General features: G+C 38.4%; 1 protein-coding gene across 1 annotated transcript; it reads left to right on the top strand.

Moving 5' to 3' along the window:
• Positions 1–23,480, top strand: ARMC1 (armadillo repeat containing 1). The gene is made up of 7 exons (XM_069600112.1): positions 1–202; positions 4,940–5,161; positions 7,542–7,633; positions 15,842–16,031; positions 20,060–20,176; positions 20,263–20,337; positions 21,297–23,480. Exons 2-7 carry the CDS (start codon positions 4,979–4,981, stop codon positions 21,486–21,488), a joined length of 849 nt encoding a protein of 282 aa, XP_069456213.1. The 5' UTR covers positions 1–202; positions 4,940–4,978; the 3' UTR covers positions 21,489–23,480.
• Positions 23,481–24,081: the final 601 nt, after the last annotated feature.

Genomic DNA, 24,081 nt, shown 5'->3' with positions numbered 1-24,081 from the left:
GGGCAGAACCTGCGGAGGTGGTTGGGTCATGAGGGAGGGTCCGTAGAGCCTTTCCCCGCCAGCGTCCTCGCTTCTAGGCTTCAGAAGTCAGCTTGGTCGTTTGTCGTCGCTGACCCTGTTACGCGCCTCTGGGTTCCTCTACCTCATCGCCGATGTGGCCCTAATGGTGCGGCAGGCCGTGGATTCCTAGAGCGCTGGAGTGGTATGTAGTGTCTGGGGAAGGCAGACAAAGCGGTGGGGCCGGGAAGGCCGCAGAATGCGGGCCCCTGCACCCAGGCGGCACATCTTCCTGGGCGGGGGTTCTCTGCCCACCTTCAGGTCAGTCAGGACCCAGCAGTGCGTCCCTTCAGGCTCTGTTCCCACAGAGCCTGTTCCCACGTGTCCTGTGAAAATGATAGCTTTGTTCACTTCCTCTCCGTCCTCTGCACGCCAATTTTTACAAACCCTAGTTTAACTATTATGACTATTTTGACCCTAGCAGCATTAATGGATGTCGTCGTCACTCATCTCTCCAGGTAATTCTTTGGCAACTTTCTATTAGTTTTGTGCCCACGCTTGTCTGTTAGGGGCAGAAAGAAGGAGGTGGTTGTGTTCAGCTTCATTCAGGCGAGCCCAGCGTTCACTTCTCTGTATTCTAAAAGCTGTTCTTGGGGGCACTTGTGCATACAAGCAGCTCCTTTCGTGTGTGTACCCTAACACTTGACCGTATAGAATCCCACAGAATCAAATATTGTTCTTGGTTGGTAATTGCTGGTACTCATCACCATGCCCAGTTCTTATTTTCTTTGAACCTGACAACCACTCAGGATTATTATGAGAGGAAGCTGAGGCTCAAAGGTAGTAACCCAGCCCCTCTAATAGTTACAGTTAGGTGGTAGCAGAGGGAAAGCCAGATCTGATGTCAATGCCTGAGGTTATTAAAAACAACAACAAACTTAGCTGAATGTGGGTTTAGGGTGTGGGTGTGTTTCTTCCACAGTTCTGTGTATTTGTATTTAACTTTGCATATGAGAGTTAAATACATCTTCGAGTTGAGTGGTACATCTTGGCTGAAAGAAAAGACAGTCTTTGAGGCAGCTGCTTAGCTACAGGTGCGTCACGTTTATCACCTAATTCCTGTTTTTTGTGGTTCCCTGACTAGCAGGATAGAACTTACCTGGGAGAAATACAGATCTCAGGCCTCACCCCACCTACTGAATTGGCTTTTTTAAACATGGGGATCAGAGTACTTGTTCAAGTTTGGGGTGCATTCATTGTCTTATGATGATTTATTTGTCCAAATTGAACTAAATGAGGAAAGGAAAAGGTGTGCCTTGTGTTATTTCCTACCTTTTCCTGGGCAGATCCTAATTTGTGCCATCTCTTTATCAGTGGACTGATAACGGTTGAAAGTCTTAACTCTTCTGATTTTTTTTGTTCATCTCAAAGGAGCAGGTGAGGCTCACTGAAACTGAATCATTCCCACTGAGTGGTTCTCTAAGTACTCTTTAGATGAGAATGGAGGGTTCAGGTTCCAAGGCTAGTGTTGTACACCAAAGGCCATCACCCAGCATATTTGGTTCTTAAATGTGGTTCCTGGACCTTTGGTCCAATGGTTGGTTCTGCAGTTTTGGTTTTTGGATACGGTTTGTGCTGGCGACAGCACATAAAGCTCATTCGTAAGCTGATTTGTATTGTTGATGATAGAAGCACCTAAGAGGCAAACTCTTTAATCTTATGTGTATTCAGTTTATAGCTTAAAAAAATCATTTTTAAAATTGCCAAAGTAACTATATTTTCATTTTGAGATAACTATCTGCCAAGTACTATCCTGTTAAGGCCTTGTTTTCTCTGAGTCTTATAGTTTGCATCTGCTTGCAAACTTCAGAAATTAACTTCTCAAATTTTTTTCTGGGGTATGATATTTTAAAATATGTTAAGAGTTAAAGATCCTTAGCACTGGTTTAAAGTTGCTTAGAAGTTATGCCAGTACCATTTTTTGAATAACTGTATTTTTTAATTGATTTTTTGACTCATTGTAACTTAAAACTATTATTTTTGTTGAGCATTTAGAGTGTGCTGAGTACTCTGAGCCTTTTAGTGTGTATTGTTATTTCATTTGGACAGTATAGCATTTAAGAGCTGCTGTGATTAATTTCATTTTACATATGAAGAAACTGAGACAAAGAGTTCAAGTGATCTGCCTAAAATCCCATTTAACAGTGGGTGGAGCCTGGGTATTAACTCGCATAGAACCTGTGATTGAGTGTATAAACAGCTTTCTTGGGAGCAGTATCTCTTGACCACTGCCCCTCCAGCACCTGCTGTGGATATAAAGTAAACTTTATATCTTTATGTATTTCAATACTTTGGAAGGCTATTGCTGTTTATTACCTGCCCTCTTCACACCCCTGCTAGTCCCCAAATAACTTTAGTAGGCTTTCTGGAGTTACAGAATAATTTTATTCCCAGCCCACCTCCCCCACTTGGCTTTGTTTTTGGAATTAGCATTAAACTAACTCATTAATTTGTGGTAAGTATTTACACCTTTATATTCCTCCTAATAAGAGATACACTGTGTAATTTGGCTAATGGAAGTTCCTATTTTTAACTTTATGGATCTGTGAAGATTATTCCTTGATATATTGTATTTTGGCTTGTATGTTTATCATGTTACATTATCATGTTACATTATCTAGAAATCTTGTTTACTTTTGTGGGAAAAAAAGGTATGCTGGGTTTCAAAGTAAGGTATGGGAAATGGAAAGACCTGACCAGTTTAGGAGATAGTTATTGTAAGGTTGCTCAATCTTGTCCGACTTTGACCCCATGGACTGCAGGCTTGCCTGTCCTTCACTCTCTCCTGGAGTTTGCTCAAACTCATGTTCTTTGAGTCAGTGATACCATTCAGTCATCTCATCCTCTGTCACCCCCTTCTCCTCCTGCCTTCAGTCTTTCCCAGCATCAGGGACTTTTCTAGTGATTTGGCTCTTGGTGGCCAAAGTATAGGAGTTTTGGCTTCAGCATCAGTTCTTCCATTGAACATTCAGGATTGATTTTTTTAGGATTGACTGGGTTGATCTCCATGTTGTCCAAGGGACTCTCAAGAGTCTTCTTCAGCGCCATAGTTTGAAAGCATCGATTCTTTGGCGCTTAGCCTACTTTATGGTTCAGTTCTCACATCCGTACATGACTACTGGAAAAACGATAGCTTTGACTAGATGTACCTTTGTTGACAAAGTGATGTCTCTGATTTTTAATATGCTGTCTTGGTTTGTTATAGCTTTTCTCCCAAGGAGCAAGCGTCTTTTAATTTCATGGCTGCAGTCACCATCCACAGTGAAGTTGGAGCCCCAAAAATAAAGTGTGTCTGTTTCCATCGTTTCCGTATCTCTTTGCCGTGAAATGTTAGGACCGGATGGCATGATCTTAGTTTTTGAATGTTGTAAGCCAGCTTTTTCACTCTCTTTCACCTTCATCAAGAGGCTCTTTTAGTTCCTCTTTGCTCTCTCCCATTAATATGGTACCATATGCTTATCTGAGGTTATTGATATTTCTCCAGTCACAATTCCAGCTCAGTTTTCATCAAGCTGAGATAAGATTTTAGCTCAGTTCTATACTAAGTAGCTTTTGTCCCCTGGGGCAAATTATTTAAATTCTCAGAGACTATTTCCTTATCTATCAAATGGATGCCCTCACCTCAGATTCTGCTTCGTTCTTCCGAGTATGGTCCACCCAGGGATGGACAGATGTGCTTGGATTTGGTTCAGATTCACCCTGATCTCCCAGGGCTTCCCTTGGGGCTCAGCTGGTAAAGAATCTGCCTGCAATGCAGAAGACCAGGGTTCAATCCCTGGGCTGGGAAGATCCCCTGGAGAAGGAAATGGCAACCCACTCCAGTATTCTTGCCTGGAGAATCACATGGATGGGGGAGCCTGGCAGGCTACAGTCTATGGGGTCTAAAGGAGTTGGACACGACTGAGCGACTTTCACTTTCACTCTGATCTCCCAAACGCTACTGTTCTGAGGCACAGGGCAAGGTACCCTTCTTTCTGTGTTTATGACCTTCTTTGACTCTCTTCTTTCCTGAGAGGATTTTATCTGCTGTAATCTCAGTAAGCTTGGTTTTGTTCACAGATGAATTAGAAAACAAGCTGTCAGCTAGCAGCTTTTCGCTGAGACACTTAGGCTCTAGTACTATCCTAGAGGAAGAAAACACTGGCAGTGTTACACTTTGCGAAGTGTTTTCAGTTGCTGTTTTGTCTGACTCTTTGTGACCCCATGGACTGCAGCATGCCAGGCTCCTGTGTCTGCAACTATCTCCCTGAGTTTGCTGAAATTCATGTCCGTTGAGTTGGTGATGCTGTCCAGCCAGGTCATCCTTTGCCATCCCCTTCTCCTCTTGTTCTCAGTCTTTGCCAGCATCAGGGTCTTTTTCAATGAATCGGCTCTTCACATCAGGTGGCCAAAGTATTGGAGCTTCAGCATCAGCAGCTGTCCTTCCAGTGAATATTCAGGTTGATTTCCTTTAGGGTTAACTGGTTTGATCTCCAAGCAGTCCAAGGGACTCTCAAGAGTCTTCTCCAGCACCAGAGTTTGAAAGCATCAGTTCTTCGGTGCTCCTTGAGAAGTGTAGCAAGGGTTATAAACTTGAACTGTAAAGATCTTATTTATTGTGACTTTGGTGTTAAAATATGTAGTGCTAAAAAATAATTTATTGGAATCATGAAGATGATATATGTTCTTTAAACATTGTGCATGCATAAATAACTTTTTTTAAGTTAGCCTTTCTTATGTTCATTTGACTGTGTTCCCAAACTGTGGAATTTCTAGTTGTTAAGTTTTTTGTATGGTTTAGATACAGCTATTTCTTTCGGAAGGTGTTGTGATTCTGATGGTTTAATAAATGCTGTAAAACAGCTCAGTAGCCTAGAAATGATTTTGCCAACCATTTCTACAGAACTTAAGAAGATTTTTGTCCACGTGTATGGCATAGAAGATGAATTCATCGTCCTCCACCATGAATGAGGAACCTGATGCTCTCTCTGTAGTTAACCAGCTCCGAGACCTAGCCGCAGATCCTTTAAACCGACGAGCCATTGTCCAGGATCAGGGATGTCTGCCTGGCCTTATTTTATTTATGGACCATCCCAACCCCCCTGTTGTCCACTCAGCTTTGCTCGTAAGTTGCCTACAGTAATTTTAGTGTTATAATTTTGTAGTTAAAGAAAATTTGGAAAAGATGACATGGTAAGAAGTTAAAAGTGAGGACCAGATACTAGTGTGACTATATTTCTGTATGTGCAAACATATGAATGTATATAGTCCTCTTAAACAAATAGGATACAATATTGTTTTTACTCTTGGCACAAATGGTAGCATAGTACCTGCATGGAATGTTCTGCAGCTTCCTTTTTTCAAGGAAGAGGAAGAAATCTTAAGGATTATATCAATACAGAAAGACACTCAAAGAGGCACTTATGGTTTGTTTTTGTTTTGTAACAACTTTTTTAAGATTAAATCACAGACCTTGCCGTTTACCTACTTAGAGTGTACAGTGTGGTGGCTTTTAGTATATTCGTAGTTGCAGCCATCACCACAATTAATTCTAGAATGTTTTCATCTTGTCGAAAAGAAGCTCTACTCTTTCTCTATTGCTCCTCAGCCCCCACACCCTTTCCCTAAACAGCCATGACTTTCTATTGTTTTGTGTTTGCAAATGTCTCTGGCAAAAGTGCATATATATTTTCTGTATAAATAGAATCATATAATATGTGGTTTTTGTGACTTGTTTCTTTCACTGAGCATAATGTTTTTAGGGTTCATCCACATTGTACTATCTGTCAATACTTCATTCATTTTTTTAAAAAGTTTTTCCATTTTTTAAAACCAGTTTTTGGCTGCACTGGTCTGTCTTTGCTGTGCATGGACTTTCTCTAGTTGCAGCAGGTGGGGGCTCCTCTCTAGTAGCAACATCTGGAGGGGAGTGCCAGAACTGCCATCCCTGTGGAGTTGGGGCACACCACCTTGCCAGGTGGATGTATTTACCAAATCAGAAACTCTGAATCTCCTTTTTCAGGACTTTTTATAGAGCTCAATTTCCATCCTCCCCCTACCTCCCAGATCAGTGTGTGTGTGCTAAGTCACCTTAGTTGTGTCCGACTTTTTGCAACCCCATAGACTATAGTCCACCGGGCTCCTCTGTCCATGGGATTCTCCAGGCAAGAATACTGGAGTGGGTTGCCATGCCCTTCTCCAGGAGACCTTCCTGATCCAGGGATCAAACCCGTGTCTTTTATGTCTCCTGCATTGGCAGGCGGGTTCTTTACCACTAGTGCCACCTGGGAAGCCCAGGTTGGTGGGTGGGGCTAAAAGTTGCCACCCTCTAGTCATTTGGTCTTTCTCGTGACTAGTCCCAGCCTGAGGCCATCAAGGGTCCCAAGCTTCCCTTACTTCTTCCACATAAACTCAACCAAGTGTGGTCTAAAGGACCTTCTCAAACTCCTGTCAGAAAATTCCAAGGCTTTTAGGAGCTCTGTGCCAGGAACTAGATGAAGACCAAATGTATATTTTAAAGTTATATTGTTCCACCCTAACCTCCCCAACTCTGCTCTCTGCCTGCCTAACTGGGCAAGACCACCAGCCTTCACTGGGCTCCCCTCTCCTAGTGCAAGTAAAAATCCAGGTAAAAGGAGTTATAGGAAAGATAGAGATTGCAGTCAGAGCCAGGTTGCTGGGCTTGTGATTTCATGGATGGTACCATTTCTGGTGATGACCAGGCACTTTGGAGATGTTGTGGAGAGGACCGGTAGGAAATGTGAAGGTCAGTGGAGTGACAGGGCCCTTTTGGATGGTGTAGTCCACAGAGGTATTCCCCTGCGACTCAAGTAGTGAACTCTGCAGCACATGATGAGAGAGGAGGAGGTCTGTAGAACAGCCCTGTCCCCCAAGAATCAGCACTTGAAGGAAACGTGCAAAAATGTACTTCAAATCTTAAGAGAGAAGCTTCCTAGAAAAGTGAAATTCACAAAGTAGAAATCTGTGAGAGTGAGTTCATGTTTGGCTTTTCAGTTAAAAGCAGGGGAAAAAAAAGACATTTAAAAAGTGAATTATAAAGCTAGAAACCACCCATTCCATAAAGGGGGTTGCATGTTTTGTCCCTCTTGGTAGTTCCTTTTAATTAATATGTAAAAAGCACCTAGGGAAATGATGGCTACTGGGACTGCTTTCTGAAATTAATTAATGGAATTTAGTTCCTTGTATCTTTGTTAGGATGAAGTGAAAATAAAACCAGAACATCCTGATTTTGACCTTGCAGATAAGTTGGGAACCTTTGTTTCTAAGAGCAGATTCAGCTCCGTCAGCTCCGAATTATTTTTTTTCCCCTAGAGGACTGCTCTAATGATCACATTTAAAGAAGAGTTTCCAAATGCTTCAAAACCAATTGATTCTAAAAACAAAAACCCATTTTTCACTTTCTTTCCTCTTGCAGTCAGTGAGCAGAAGGTTTCACTTTGAGTTGTCTGGACATGTGAATTAACCTATTCCTGTTTTTGCTGTAGGCTCTTCGATACTTGGCAGAGTGCCGTGCCAACCGAGAAAAGATGAAAGGAGAGCTGGGAATGATGTTAAGCTTGCAAAATGTTATACAGAAGTAAGTACAGTAGGTAGTGTCTCCTAGTGGAGTAAAGAAGTGGATCGTGTTATTTTACTGAAATTGGTATTCTAAAATGAAGGCATAGCTTTGTAGGTTATGTGGGTTATATGTCCAAAACTGTTTTGATGGGCAGTGTTCTGATTATTCTTAAACATTGATATTAACAGTAGTGCTTACGAAAATGCTCAGATTTCATTTAAAATGTTGATAACACATTGTGCTTGTGAATATTTCTTCTAAGAAGAGAAAATCCTACCTTGTATGAGGTTTTGTGAAGTATTTATTGATTTGCTAGTAGGGCAACACAGTGATATTTGAAAATATGCAGTGTTATAGTACATAATTCTTTTGTTACTCCATTTAAGTCTTACTCAAAAGAACCTTGATCTGTATCATGACTGAAGGGACGGGAGCATCATTGAGAGGTCTCTCAGAGATTGAGAACCATTAAAAATTTTTTTTAACTGATTTGGCTGCACCAGGTCTTAGTTGTGGCATGTAGACTCTTTAGTTGTGGTGATGTGAATGCTCTTATTTGCAGCATATGAGATCTAGTTTCCTGACTAGGGATTGAACCCCGGGCCCCTGCATTGGGGTGTGGAGTCTTAGCCACTGGACCTCCAGAAAATTCTCAGAGCCATTTAATTTGAATTTTAGCAAATGGGTGTTTTTTTAAGTATACCTTTCATCTTACAAAGATTTTCATATTCATCATCTTATTTTGCTATTTGAAGTGTGTTAGATAAATTTTATGGTGAGAAAATTACAGAGAGGTCAAGTTTTTTATCTGTAGTCCTTCAGCTGTGTTGCCTCTGGGGATGTCCAGTTCTCAGGCCTTACTGATTTCCTTGTAAAAGGATAGCAATTGAAGTGTTTTGATACTTCTGTTGTGTCTGAAAGCAAAAAACTATGTTTTTTGAGGCTTTATCTTAGTTTACTTTGTATCTTGATCTTACCTAAGACATGATTGTCTTTAAGACTATAATAGGTAACCGTTTAATTTACTGGCTTTTAAAATTTGCAGTTTCTTTGGCTTGAGTGTTCACGAAATCTCTGTAATGCTCACAAAATATCTGTAATTCCCAAACACTATTAAGTTAAATTATATCAGTGGCGAATCTTCCAGACTGAGCTCCAAGAAACTATTTTGTTTCTTAAGTGTTCTTGGCGTCTAGATAAATTTTATTTTATTAATAGTTGTTTTTTTAATCGAGCTACACTGGTAGGTCCCTTGATGTTTGATAATGACAAGTTAGAACCTGAAGGGTTGTTGTTTTTTTTTATTCAGGTGATCAGTTAGAAATAAATATTAGAAAATATTGACTGGGATTAATTTTATTAATCATTGCCCTTGACTTGAAGTCAAAGTGCTTGAGGATTCAGTGGGATATCTGTGAGAAATGCTTTGTAAATTCTAAAGTGTTACATAAAATACAAGGTTGCATTATTCTTGTTCCTAGTAGGCTTTAATGGCATATAATTATTTTTAACTGGCATACTCTTTGTGAAACAGCAAAAGGATTAAGTGTAATATGAATGCTTCTGTACGATTATTTTATTCACATGATGAACTTAAGACTCTGTATTCTTTTAACAGGTTTGTTTATTGAAGCTGAAAATACATGGTACAAATTTTAAAAATGTAAGAAATGAAAATTTCTGTTTATTAAAATACACTTCAAATATGAATTTTAGAGCAAGTTTTAGAGGCACCATAGATTTAACCTATAACATTTTCTTTTCTTGGTTGGCTAAGGTTGTGATACGTAAATATGTATGTGTGTATATGTAAATGAGAGATCCATCTATAACATAGTAGGGAGACTATTTGTGTATATATTTTTTATAAACATTTATTCAGCTTCATCGAGTCTTAGTTTGTGGCGTGCAGGATCTTCAGTGAACTCTTATTTGCAGAAAGTGGGATCTAGTTCCCTGACCGGGGACCAGTATCTGGGAGCGCTGAGTCTTAGCCACTGGACCACCAGGGAAGGCCCTACTAGTGTCTTCATAGGAGAAGAGTTGTGTCAGCTCAGGTCGTTATCTTGCAGTGTCTTCTGGGAGGAGAAGGGGGCGACAGAGAATGAGATGGTTGGATGGCATCATTGGCTGAATGGATGTGAGTTTGTGCAAACTTCGGGAGCTGGTGAAGGACAGGGAAGTGTGCTGCAGTCCACGGGGTGGCAGAGTCAGACATGACTGAGTGGCTAAACAATGACAGATCATCGGGAGGGAGATCTTGAGATGGAGTTAGAACTGGAAGAGCTTACTATGAGATACGGTCTGTAAAGATAGAAGGGAATGAAGAAGGATTGGCCTGTTGTCTTTAGATTACAACACAGACCTGACCTCTGTTAAAAGAAAGTGAAGAGGAAACCGAATGGGACAAGGAGAGTCTCAGACTGCAGTGCAGATCTGACAGAAAACTCTGGAGGGAGGTGCAAAGCCAGGGTCACCCTGTAGATGAGTCTTACACTGGGCAGAACTGGCCAGGCCCTAGTGCACCCACTGCTTGGGTCTCCCCGGGAGGGGTCAGGCCTTGGAGTGTATGGTGTGCCAGATCTCAGGGCCACTGTTACTGGCGGCTCTACCACTCTGCTTCGTACAGCCAAAGGGCAGGCTTCTTAAAGGGTGTGTCTTCATGGTTACTACAAGCAACTTCTATTTTTAATACAAATAAAGTATACTTTTTGGACAGTGTGGTGATCGTTGCTGGCTCCTCCAATAGGAAGACAAATGCACATTCATTGCATACTCCATTATAATCTGGTTCTATACCCCTCTCAAAAGTGGAAATACAAGGTAATACTTTTTATATGTTTTTCAGCTCATTTGGCCAGTGGAGATAGCAGATTTGAAGATTGCCTTTCAAGCTTTTTAAAAGTCACTTCTGCTTACTGAAATAATCATTTTAGAAGTTTATCAGTGAATGTTATCACAAGGCTGATAAAACTGTGTTTTGGCCTGTCAACATGTAAGGCTGTGAAGTATTAGAATCAGGTTTTGGTTCAGCATGTTTCACTGTGTTGTAAATTATCTCATGGCTTGGACATGATTCTCTTTTTAAAAAAAATAAATTAGATTGCTTTGGCTTTTTATTTTCTCATTTACTTTTTTCTTTTGGGTACTTATGTTAAATATTCTTAAGAAATCAAAATGAAAAGTTTTATCCTATGGAGCAGGGTGAGTTTTATATATACCTAATTGTTTCAACATTGTAGGCATATGTTCTTTAGACATTATTCTGCATTTTCATACCTGTGTTGCCAGATACAGATGACTTATCACTCTTCGATTCTTTTTTAAAAAAATTATTTTTGACTGTCTGGGTCTTCGTTTCTGTGCCAGGGCTTTCTCTAGTTGTGGTATGTGCAGGCTTCTCACTGTGGAGCACCAGCTCTAGGCATCGGAGCTTCAGTAGTTGCAGTGCATGGGCTTGTGGGGCTAGTTGCTCCGAGGCGTGTGGAATCTATTCAGAGCAGGGATTGAACCTCTGTCCCTTCCATTGGTGGGTGGATTCTTAACCACTGGACCACCAGGGAAGCTCACTCTTCCATTCTTAGATAGATCATCTTGGTGAGCCAGAGCACAGGAGCACGTACAATATAGATATCCTAATTGTTTTCATTGATGTGGCTGCCCTGTGACATCCAGGCAGTCAGCGTGGAATTCAGATCAGTTTCTCTCTGTTGAGCAATACTGAGTGAGGAGGAGACTGAGCTGTGATTCTGTGAATCTGTGCAACTCAGGAAGCGGCAGAAGGATCTCCTCATATCCCAGTAAGACCCTGCAGAACAGAGATCTTTTGTGGCAAGCTGCTACTTCATATTGACTGAAGAGGAATCCTCTCTTAGGTGATCAAAGAGAAAACCAGAAATCAGAAGAAGGTGGGGAGAGTAGAGGTTGTGATTACCATGAGAATCAGGGAGGAATGTTTTATAAATTAGAGAAAATTACGCATCTTATAATTTCTGTCCTTTAATCACCGAATTATATTTTGCTACAGAATTTTGTGGAGATTTTAACATGTTACTCAAAAGCAGGTTTGACTTGTATTTAGGTCACTTTGGTGCTTAGAGATCAGCAGTTGGATTGACTTCAGTCATTGTGTTCAGTTCTTCAGTTGTGAAGAGAATTTTAAATTCTCTGTCACTCAAAATGAATCTGGTATTGTGTTCTAATTTTAATTCTCCATAAATGAAAACTCATCGTTAGTAGTTAGAACCTGTTTACATTTTATTTTCATTTTTTTAATTAAAAAATCTTTTTTACATTTTATTTTTAACCCTGAATCTCTGTGAAGAAAATTTTCAGAATATCAGTTTAGGAGAACATCTAAATTCAGCTTAAGACATTTGTTAATTAGTATTTCAGGAGTAATACTTCTTCTGATAGAAGATGCATTTTATAAAAGCATGTGTGAATATCTCACATGAAATATGCTATAAATAAGTCACTTTAATAAAATGTGGCATTTCAACTTCATAGTATCTCATTTCATCTGGAGAACTTCCTAAAATTCTAGATTTTGAAACAGTGCCATAGTAATGGTGGACTATCCTTCTTGCTAAAATCTTGGATGAAAAATATGTGCTTCAATTCTTTATGCTTTTTCTTGTTTTCTTTTTTTAATATTATTAAAAAAAATTGAACAGGACAGTTGAACTAGATTCATGGCTCACTTTTTGTTTTCTTGTAATTTTTGAAAATGCTGCACCATTTTGCCTTGATTTTTATGTTACTTGTATAGAACAGAGGTTGGCAAATCTTTCCTAAAAAAAGAAAAACAAACCAGATAGTGGTTATTTTAGGCTTTGTTGGGCTCACAGTCTGTGTTGAGGTATTCACCTCCGCCCTTAGTCAAAACAGCCAGAGATGATACATAAATGAAGGGCTGTTGCCTTAGGGTCATAGTTTTCCTGCCTTTGGACTTCACTGTTACTAAACAGAGCTGTTGACTTCTTAGAAGCCTTAAGTTAGGATTGTTTCTGTGTCGAAATAAGATAGAGGATGGTTTTCTGAGTTGTATAAATATTACAAGAACACTTTTTCTTAGCAACACAGGAAAAAAAAAGTAAAACCACCTCCTAAAGGAAAAGTTGTGAAGTTTTTCAAAAGATGATAGCAAGCCTTCTGATACTGAAATAGTATTTTCATTGCTTTCATGAAGTATAAGAAAGTCTTACCTGGCTTCTATAGGTAATATAAAATGTTATTTGCAGCATCAAATCATCTGAATTGCTGTTTATGATCAATAAGGAAATATATCCAAAATGAAAATTATTTTTGATATATAATAAAGATCAGAGTTCATCTTTCAGTGTTTTATGAGTAACATTTTGAGTGTTTTCAATATAGATAACTATTTAGAAAAAGTGGTGAAGGATCAGTATATTTCATTATGGAATAGTAAATTACTGAGAGCAGAATTCCAATTATTTGAAGAGTTTTTTAAGATGGTCTTATTCTTGGATGTCAGATTTTAAAGACTGAAGAACTAAACCCAGGGCATTAATCAGCTCTTTCAGTTTTCACTTGTCTAAAAGATGAGGGCAACTAATACTTGTTTAATTATACAGTTTCTTACATTTATGGCCAAATGTACCACATAACTCAACTTCTTATACTTGAATGTTTTAAATCATAGTATTTGAATAGTAAATTTTTTTTTAAGACTGAATTACTTACTGCCAAATCTGTAGATGATCTTGACTTTTTCTGTCTGGTTTTAAAAGCATTTTTTAAAAATAAGTGGGAAAAAGGAAATTATTTATAATTTATTGAACAGCAACATACATATAGATATTTGTGATACTTTATATAGTGCCCAGATCAAGAAGTGACTTAATTTACTTCATTTTTGCTTATATGCTTTTGCAGAGTTCATTTTGCCTAAGACAAAATTTTACTCTGTTTTAAGAGAGAGTGTCTCTTAAACTGTTTCTTCAGACTGTGTCTGAAGAAACAGTCTGTAACTGTTTTATAGGAAGTGCAGCAATAAAATTAGTCCTATGAGGTATACCAGTAGAACATGCTTCGAAACAAAGTGAGACTATCATGTTGATTTTACTATATTATTCTTTTAAAATCTTATGGTTTTAAGTACATAGAAATTGAAAAATCTTCCAGAAAGGAATTTATTACTGTATGAAAATGATGAAACTTGGAACTGTGAAATAAAGGAACTTAAAAATAATGGTGGTGGGAGTATTTATTTTATACCAGCTTCTTAAAGGAGTTAGTAGACCCATTTGTTTAAGAACTAGTGCTATCTACTTTTAGTTCCTATTCTGCAGAACAGAAAGATAATAATTTGATATTAGTCTTTTAATGGTTTGGTCACTACTGGTTGGCTAGGAAGCACATAAAAAAGTTCTAGAATAGTGTGTGTTTAAAAAGTTTTATGAGAAAGATCATTAGATAATCTATTACATGTCATGATGATTCTTTTATTTGATGCAAATGTGTTAAAAACAGTATTCATAGTAGAGAGGAAAGACTTTTTTTAAAATTTTAAATTCATGGTGCTTCTTACCCATGTCCTGGTACTTTGTACAACTTCTGGTTGGCTAGTATTCAAAATACCTCACAACTGCAGTGACCTGTGAAACAGCTATCTGAAAAGTGCTGAGACATCTAAAAAAATAGTCCTGCGACATCTCCTAAAAAAATAGTCCTTTTGATAGCTTCCTGGAATACAAAGCCAAAGTCATTCAAGGTAATTGATCTCTGTGGTCAACAGTAGCCCAGAAAAACACTTGGTATGGTAAGTTGATGGCCCAGAAAACTGCCAGAGTAGCACCCCAGGAGTTGATGGTCTGTGTAGCTGGAGTGTACAGTCTTAGTATCAGGAATGAAGTATTCCCGCTCATCCAGTAAACAAATGGATTACACAGAATTTTGTTAGGCTCTGTGGAAGGTATGGAGAGAATATATCCCTATTCTTGAAGAGAAATGGGAAATTTTGATCAGTAGTGTTAAGTACAAGCATAGTACTTTGAATGTAGAGGAATGAATATGGGTGTTGGGATGAGGAGGCTTCATAAAGAAGATGGTGGTTGAGCTGAGCCTTCAAGGATACAGTCAAAGTGAAGCTCTTCTGGCTGATGTTGGTAAAGCTGAAAGGGCACAGATTGTAAAATCCTTGGGATGCATGTTACAGGGTTTGAAGTGAAGTGAAGTGAAAGTTGCTCAGTTGGGTCTGACTTTGCGACCCCATGGTTTGTATAGTCTGTGGAATTCTCCAAGCCAGAATACTGAAGTGGGGAGCCTTTCCCTTCTCCAGGGGATCTTCCCAACCCAGGCATCGAACCCAGGTCTCCTGTGTTACAGGCGGATTCTTCACCAGCTGAGCCACAAGGGAAGACCCCCTAATTGAGCCCAGGTATAGGTGAAATGAGGATTATTTTCTTAGTTATGTATACTTATTGTTTATTCAATTAAACTAATAAGGACCATTAAACCTGTGCTTCCAGTTATGGTAACCACTTGCAATGTGGGGCTATTTAATTAAAAGTAAATAAAATTGTTTAGTTTTGCTTGCCACATTTCAAGTCCTCAGTAACCACATGTGGTGAGTGGACATTTCTATCAATGTCAAAAGTTCTGTTGGACAGAACGGCACTAGACATTTATGTGAGGAAACATAGTAGGATTGAAAATTTTATGGAAACTATTGCCTGAGTTGTGGTTTAACAATACGTACTTGCTTTGTAAAAGGAACATAAAAATGTAAATTGAGAAATGGTGTTTGTTTTTACTCACAAATCCCTGTATTGAAATAACTAATATAAATGATCCTCTCCTATTTTGCTTTTTCCTTTTGGATTTTTATGTGTTATAGTTTTTTTGAAAGTTAAACTGAGTGTTGAATGTTAGTGTTAATCCAGGGACATGTTATATCCTGATTTTTTTTTTTTAGTTGATTTCCTGTTTAATTAATGATTTCTTTAAATGTGCTTTTATACCACTCTAGTGAGGAGTTTGAAATATTGATGAACCATGGGTTTAAATTGAAACTAGAAGACTATAATAGACTAAATGCTTTTCTGCATTATTGATTATTCTGGGATTCACCAGTATTTCTTTCAGATTGAACAAAGCATCAGAATGAAGAAAACAAGGTTTTGCAAAGTTGATGAATAAAATTACAGAATCAATAGAAATGACAAGACTACTTTGCTAATTTACATGTTTCTTTTCAAGGTCTACAACTCCAGGGGAAACAAAACTGCTAGCCTCTGAAATCTATGACATTCTTCAATCTTCCAATATGGCAGATGGGGATAGTTTCAATGAAATGAATTCACGTCGAAGGAAAGCTCAGTTTTTTCTGGGAACTACAAACAAACGTGCCAAAACAGTGGTTTTGCATATAGATGGCCTTGATGATACGGTAAGACTTGTATAAACACATGATTCATAACATGGGAGAGAGAACTCATGTTAACTTGTTACCTCAGTGTCACCTGCTAACAATCTCCAAGAATAAGTCCCAATACCAGTATTTTATTCTGATAATGAGGGGGCTTTTTATGCTTAAGGGGTCAATTAATCAAATATATGTGCCCTAAGAATATGACTTCAAAATATGTGAAGCAAAAACTGACAAAAATGCAAGGAGAAATAACCAAGCTTCAACTAGAGCTGGGGATTTGAATACTACTCTCCCAATGAATAGAACAAGTATACAGAGAATCATTAGGAACATTTAGTTCAGTTCAGTCCCTCAGTCGTGTCCGACTCTTTGTGACCCCATGAATCGCAGCACGCCAGGCCTCCCTGTCTATCACCAACTCCCAGAGTTCACTCAAACTCATGTCCATTGAGTCGGTGATGCCATCCAGCCATTTCATCCTCTGTTCCCTTCTCCTCCTGCCCCCAATCCCTCCCAGCATCAGAGTGTTTTCCAGTGAATCAACTCTTCGCATGAGGTGGCCAAAGTATTGGAGTTTCAGCTTCAGCATCAGTCCTTCCAGTGAATACCCAGGACTGGTCTCCTTTAGGATGGACTGGTTGGATCTCCTTTAGGAACACGGAAGACTCAAATAACTCTAACAACCAATTTAACCTAATTGATATTTATAGAAAACCCTACTCAGCAGCAAGATAGTATTTATTCTTCTCATGTGCACATGAAACAAGGATGAAAACAGTCCATATTGTGTCCCATAAAACAAGTCTTAAAAGAATTAGAACCAAGCAAAGTATATTCCTTGCTCACAGTGAAAAGCAAGTTAGAAATCAATCACAGGAAGATATCTGGAAAATCCCCCCAATATTTTAGAAATTTAACATGTTTCTAAAATAATCCATGGGTCAATGAATAAACGAAAGGAGAAACTCGGAAGTATTTTGAACTAAATAAAAATGGAAATGCAGTGTCAGAATTTGGGGGAAGCAGCTGAAGCAAAGTTTAGAAAGGAAATCATTAGCACCAGATGAATATTATATACAAAAAGGAAAAGGCCTCAGTGACTGAAGCTTCTACCTTAAGAAACTAGAAAAAGAGCAAAGTAAATCCAAAGTAAGCAGAAGAAACAAAAAAAGCAGAAATCAGTGAAATGGAAAACCATAGAGAAAAATCAGTGAAACCAAAAGCCGATCTTTGACATGATCAATTAAATTGATAAACCTCACTTCTTATCATGAATAAAAGAGAGGTCACAAATTTATCAATGTCAGAAGTGAAGGAACATTGCTATATATCCTTTAATATAGACATTGAAAGGAAAATTAAGTGAATATTTTGAATAACCTTATGCCAAAGAATTTGATAACATAGATGAAACAGATTTCTTGAAAGACAGATTGCCAAAGCTCACTTAAAAAGAGATGGATAACCTGAATGAATAGCTCTGTGTCTATCAAAGAAATTGACTTTGCAATTAAAAACCTTCCTATAAAGAAGGTCTCAATGTCTTCATTGGTGAATTCTATTAATACCAAATGTTTAAGGAAAAAGTTATAATACCAGTTATACAGTTTTTTAAAATACTGTATAGTAGTTGTACACTTGGTTTTTCTCAACTCCTTCTACCTTGTTGGCTTTTAATATTAGGTGCTCAAGGTTTCTTTTAATTGTAGTGTGTATCTTCTATTTGTGTCTGTATTTAACATGGACAGGCACTCTGTATTTGGACCTTGCTTTTTAAATTTTAATTCTAAAAATTTCTACCTTTGATCAGGAGTGCTGGGGTCATTCACCATTCATATGATTATCGATGTGTGTGTGTGTGTTAATCGCTTCAGTCACCTCAGTCGTATCCAACTCTTTGCACCCCTTTGGACTGTAGCCCATCAGGCTCCTCTGTCCATGGGATTCTCCAGACAAGAATACTGGAGTGGGTTGCCATGCCCTCCTCCAGGGGATCTTCCCGACCCAGGGATTGAATCAATCTCTTAGGTCTCCTGCATTGGTAGGCAGGTTCTTTACCACTAATGCCACCTGGGAAGCCTGATTATTGCTGTTAGCACTCACTCCTCTTGGCCCCTGGTAACCACTGATGTACTTCTGTGTCTATGGATTTTCCATTCCTGGACACTTCATGTAACTGGAATCATACAGGAGGTGGCCTTTCATGTCGAGCTTTCCGTTAGCATGATGTAGTCGGGTTCATCCCTCTTGTATCGTGTCAGTGCATCATTCCTCTTTATAATATTCCATTATAAGGGTAGATGGCATTTTGTTTATTAATTCATCAATTGATGGATATTTGGCTTATTTCCACCTGTTGTCTTTGTGAGTAATTCTGCTGTGAGGGTTCATGTATGAGTTTTTGTGTCAATAAATGTTTTCAGTTCTCTTGGGTATATTCCTAAGGGTAGAATTGCTGGATAATATGGGAACTTTATGTTTAGCTTTTTGAGCAACTGCTGGACTGTTTTCCACTATGGCTGCTCCAGTTTACACTCTCTGATCAGCAATGAGAGATGTTATCAGTATGAGGAATCAGCATGAGGAATCAAGTTTCTCCACATCCTTGCCAACATTTATTTTCCATTGTTAAAAAACTATTCCAAGGGGTGTGAAGTGGTATTTTATTGTGCTTTTGATTTGCATTTCCCTAGTAACAATGGTGCTATCTTTTCATGTGCCTATGGGCCGTTTTTAGTGGTTGACTATACCACTAAGTAGTGTTTAGTGTTTATTGTATGCATCTTTATTATAGATTTTCTCTTTTGGAAAAATGTTCATTCTTGCCCAATTAAAAAATTTGTCTTTCTATTTTTGAGTTCTGTTAATATCATGTATTTTTACATCAGGTTTATTTTCATATATTGAACCAACAACTCTTCATTCCTAGTTCCTAATTGGTCATTGTGCAAAATCTTTTTAATATGGTTCTAGAGTCAGTTTGCTGGTGTTTTGTTGAGGTATTTTGTGTCTGTATTCATAGAGGATATTGGTTTATAGTCCCCCCCCCCCGCCCCCATGTGCTGTCTTTGTCTGGTTTTGGTATCAGTGTTATCCTGGCTTCATAAAATGAGTTGGGAAATATCTGGATGAGTTTGTGAAGGGTTGGTGTTGATCTGGTTCTGGGCTTTTCTTTGTGGAAAATGTTCTGATTATAAATTCAGTCTCTTTAATTGTTAGTCCATTCATATTTTCTTGTCACTTTACAGTTTTTTTTTTTTTAGATTTTTAAGGAATCTATTGTTTTGTTGAGGTTATCTAATGTGTTAGGCATATAGTTGTTCATAGTGTTTGCATATCCTTTTTTTGGTAAAGTTGGTCATAATTTATCCTCTTTTATTCCTCTTTTTAGTAATTTGAGTCTTCTTTTCTTGGTCAGTCTAGCTAAAGTTTTATCAAGCTTTGTTACTCTTTCTGAAGAACCAACTTGGGATTTCATTGATTTTTCTCTCTCTCCCCTCCCATTCTCTATTTCTTTTTTCCCCTACTCTAATCTTTATATGTCTCCTCTGTTTGCTTTGGGTTTAGTTTGCTCTTTGTTTCCTACAATGGAATATTAAGTAATTGGTTTGTGATTTTCTTTTATTTTAATATCATTATTAGAGCTATAAATTTCCCTCTGGGCACTACTACTGTCTCTGCATCCCCTAAGATTTGGTATGTGGTGTTTCATATTATTCATCTGAAAGTATTTTTTAATTTATTTGGTGATTTCTTGTTTGACCCATTGGTTATTTAGGAGTTTAATTTCCACATATTTCTGAATTTTTCAAATTTCCTTCTGTTAAGGCCCATGTCTACCCCTTCTGCAAAGACCCTCAAGTATTCCTAAACTTAACTAAAATACCACCCTTTATGTGCCTTCAAATATGCGATTGTAGAATTGAAATAGGGATGTTTACTTTCCCTGTTTCCTCCTTTCCCCCCAGAGTTACTAGTTCATTGTTTGGTTTATTGCCATTCATTATTTTGCACATTTTAATAACAGTTTGCCTTTACTTTTTCAGTCCCGGAGAAACCTGTGTGAAGAGGCCTTGTTAAAAATTAAAGGCGTTATTAGCTTTACTTTTCAAATGGCTGTTCAGAGATGTGTGGTGCGAATCCGTTCAGATCTTAAAGCGGAGGTTGGTATCTCAAATGGCTAAATACGCTTGAGGTTGTGGGTAAACACATCCATGTTCAAAAGTGCTGTCTTTTTATCCTGGCCTAGGCTTTGGCATCAGCAATAGCATCAACCAAGGTTATGAAGGCTCAGCAAGTTGTGAAGAGCGAAAGTGGAGAAGAGGTAAAAGCTCTGTTTAGTTTACTTTCTGCTTGACTCTCGACTATTCCTTGGGGCTAGCAGATGGCTAGTATTTCTGGACAAATAGCTGCTGAGTATGTAGGAATGTGGCAGAGTCAGATTATCTTGGTGTTTCTTGGTTAACAGTTAATACTTCCAGAAATATGGAGAGATATTTTGTAGATTTCAGACTATTCTTGATCTCAGTGGAGGTGTCTTGGTGATTCTATGTGGAAGAAAAGGATATGTGGTTTTTTTGCATTGGTTTTTAAATACTTTCTAGCCTTAATTGATTTTGCCAGTCTAAAAAATTTAAGATCCAGTCCCATCATTGGGCAAGTATATGCAGTGAAAATCTTTGCCTCTTGGTACTTTTCATCGGCTTTGTGATAAGGGAAAAGATTCTTTAGTTCACTTGAGTTCCCAAAGAAAGGAGGTTCATTGACCCTTTGGGGCCCACTGCAGCCAGATACTTGTTTTTGTCATCTTGAAATCGACATAAGTGTTAATCACTTAGTTGTGTCTGACTCTTTGCAACCCCATGAACTGTATAGCCCCCCAGCCTCCTCTGTCCATGGGATTCTCCAGGAAGGAATACTGGAGTGGGTAGGCATTCCCTTTTCCAGGGGATTTTCCCAACCCAGGGATTGAACCTGAGTCTCCTGCACTGCAGGCAGATTCTTTACCATCTGAGACACCACAGAAGTCGAACATTTATTCCTGGAGCCTCAGGAGAAAAGCGTGAGCATTTTCATGTGCAGTTCTTCCTTCTGTGCCTACATAGTGCTCTTTAATTGGACTTAACTTCAGACAACAAGAAGATACTTTTTGAAGGAATGTAGCGTCCGAGAATATGGTGATGAGAACGAGAAGTAAAGTTGACTTTCAGTGTGTGACATGCACTTGTACTTTCATCAGTTAGGTCGATTTTGTAATAACTCTTCACGTGTTCTCTGTATCAGATGCTGGTCCCATTCCAGGACACGCCTGTGGAGGTAGAACAGAACACGGAGCTGCCTGACTACCTGCCCGAGGATGAGAGTCCCACGAAGGAGCAGGACAAGGCGGTGTCCCGGGTGGGCTCCCACCCAGAGGGCGGAGCCAGCTGGCTGAGCACAGCTGCAAACTTTTTATCCAGGTCGTTCTACTGGTGACTTCCCTTTGGGGCTCAAGGACTGTATAAGCGAATAAGGGGCCAGTTTTCCATTGTCGTGGTGAACTGTCAAGTGCAATTTGCAATAAGTTATCATGAGAAGTTTCTAGATCCCATGATTGAGAATGCTGCATTTTACATTCTACTGGACATTTTACCCCACTAAGTGGTAAAAGGGACAGAGGCAACAGGTGGAGTTGCTTTGTTGATGAAGGTATTTTGGTTTTATTGTCCTTTGTTTAATTGCCTCACTTATTTAAAAAAAAAAGGGTCCACTGTTAAACCAAACATGTATTTGTGCAGCTTTACATTTTATTTGACACGAAGCACGTGATTAGGAAAACTCGTTTTCTCAAGCTTCAGGACCTAGAAGAGAATTTTTTTTTCTTTTTAGCTCAAGTTGTGCATGAAGTACTGAAAACTTTTCTCTGCCTTTTCTTGTGAAAGACACTTGCTTTGGTACTCTTCACTGAAAGTGGAAAGCATTTCTCATTATTCCCCTTTTGTGCCTTTTTTTAATTTTGCCTACCATGTTTATGGACAAGACGTTACCAGTGACATTTTGTGAATCAAAACATATTCTTTGGAACGTAGAAGTCCCCCTAAGACTACAACTCTATGAAAACTTTGCAGTCTTACTTGTTAGAAGTTTTTAAAGGTTAATGCAAAATCAGTCGAGAAGGGAACATGTGTATCAGCAAAGTGTTAGTGGAGACTATTTGAATGGGACTAAATGTGGTTCTAGTTGAGTACTTCCTGTTCAGTCTGGTTTATATCAGCGCTTGAGAATGATGTCCACCCTAATATTGGGAGTCACTATGAATTATTTCTAGGCCTTACTTTGTGATTACACACTATCGCCTGCTAGGGGGAAAAAAAATTAGCGAAGAACTGACAGCCTTGAAAAAAGAAAAATGGAATGCCTATAATGCCATAGTGCTGTTTGGTAGAGTCCAACCTTAAAACATGACTTGTTTGGCAGATGCCTGTTCAGTAGGTGTTTCCTTATATTGCCTTTTGTGAACTTATTATGAACATGCAGTTTCTACTGAATGAAAGAAAAGACTCCAGTTACTGCTTATAAAGAAATAAAGCCAGCATTTGTCCGTCCACTAGGTTCTTATGTTCAGCCAGGAAAAAAAAAAACAGCACTTCAGTGAAGGTAAGATAAGTAAATACAAATATATATACATATATATATTTTTGGTAGATGAGAGCTAATTACATATATGTAACGCTTTAATAAATTTCTGAAAATACTTGGCAACTAAAAATTTTCTTTGGGAAAGCCCACTGACTCCAGATAAATTTTAATGCTAATATGATTAAAAACTGAAAGAGGAATAGGAGGAAACTGAAAACTTTTTTCATCCATGTTATAGAGCTGCTATTTTACTACTTGGAGAATGTGATATGAAAATTGGACCCTGGAGGGTGTCCTTGCATTTTCATTGCTTCTCTTTCAGAGGAAAAACGAAAAGCATCCAGTGTCACTGGAGAAAAAATTATAAAATAGTTCACCAACAAGAATCTTGAGTTTAGGAATATTGTTACCTTATGGAGGGAGGGGTGTTGAGGGTATGGAGAGTGATTACTTTTTTCACCTGGGCTCTGAGTTCAGGTGATGCACACAACTGAAAATATAAGCTTTCAGGGCATGTATTGCTCTAAATGCATATTACATCTTGCTGCCAGACCAGATGTGTTTAAAAAAAAAAACAACAAAACCACCTCCTTTCTATAGCCATTAAAACAAAGTTTACTGTTCTAACCAGTTTGTATTTTATTTTGCATTGCCACACATCTGCTTATTTAAGAAACAACATCCCTTTGGTAGTAATGGTTCAGCACAAGTAGGTATTACAGCTTGATGTGTGTGTTCTAATTCTCAGTGTTCTTTGATTCCAGGTCTTATAGAGCAGTTAAGGCAACTGTAATGGCATTTTTTGGAAATATATTGTAAAATAATAAAAAGGTGACAATTAAAATTGAATGGATGTTGCATTCGTGTGGTATAAGCCTTACTGATTACTCCAAAGCCTGTTTGTATTCACAGTGCCTGGCACCTTCTCTTAGCGCTCTGCAGATGTGTTACCTGACAGGTTCTCGGGCATCTTCCATTCGTCTCCTTCTCAGCAGCACTCCTGCCTTTCCCTGCATTTGGATCAGTGCTCCTGTCATATATGCATTGCAGTGTGTGTCGCATTAGACTGAAATGCTATGTACCAGTGTCTCTCCCCTTTGAGAACCAAGAACGTCTATAGAGGTACCTGGCTAATATTTAGTGCTCAAATTTCATTTAAGAGAATGAACAAAGAACTTTTCAAATCAGTAAAACTAAATGGAAGGTACTGGTTAACTCATTGGGCAAACAGGAAAAATGTCTGGCTGTATATTTTTTTCTTTTCTGGCCGTTTGCTTCTGACAGATTAATGTTAGGCACATTCCTTCATTTTATTTTGTTATTTGGTTTTAAATTTTTAATCGGGAGAGGAGTGTAATGAAGTTAAAATTAATGTATCTTGATTTTTGTATTCTAGGAGAATGTTAAATATAATAGTGTTACAGAATTAATATATTAAATATAATAGTGT

Source organism: Ovis canadensis, chromosome 9, assembly GCF_042477335.2.
Source record: "Ovis canadensis isolate MfBH-ARS-UI-01 breed Bighorn chromosome 9, ARS-UI_OviCan_v2, whole genome shotgun sequence".
Classification (NCBI taxonomy): Eukaryota; Metazoa; Chordata; class Mammalia; order Artiodactyla; family Bovidae; genus Ovis; species Ovis canadensis.
This window is presented reverse-complemented; position numbering and strand designations above follow the sequence as displayed.

Coding starts and splice junctions, on each gene's coding strand:
- ARMC1 (XM_069600112.1), top strand. CDS start 4,979: ATGAATTCATCGTCCTCCACCATGAATGAGGAACCTGATGCTCTCTCT. Junction 5,162..7,541: donor TTGTCCACTCAGCTTTGCTC/GTAAGTTGCCTA, acceptor TTTTTGCTGTAG/GCTCTTCGATACTTGGCAGA. Junction 7,634..15,841: donor TTGCAAAATGTTATACAGAA/GTAAGTACAGTA, acceptor TTTCTTTTCAAG/GTCTACAACTCCAGGGGAAA.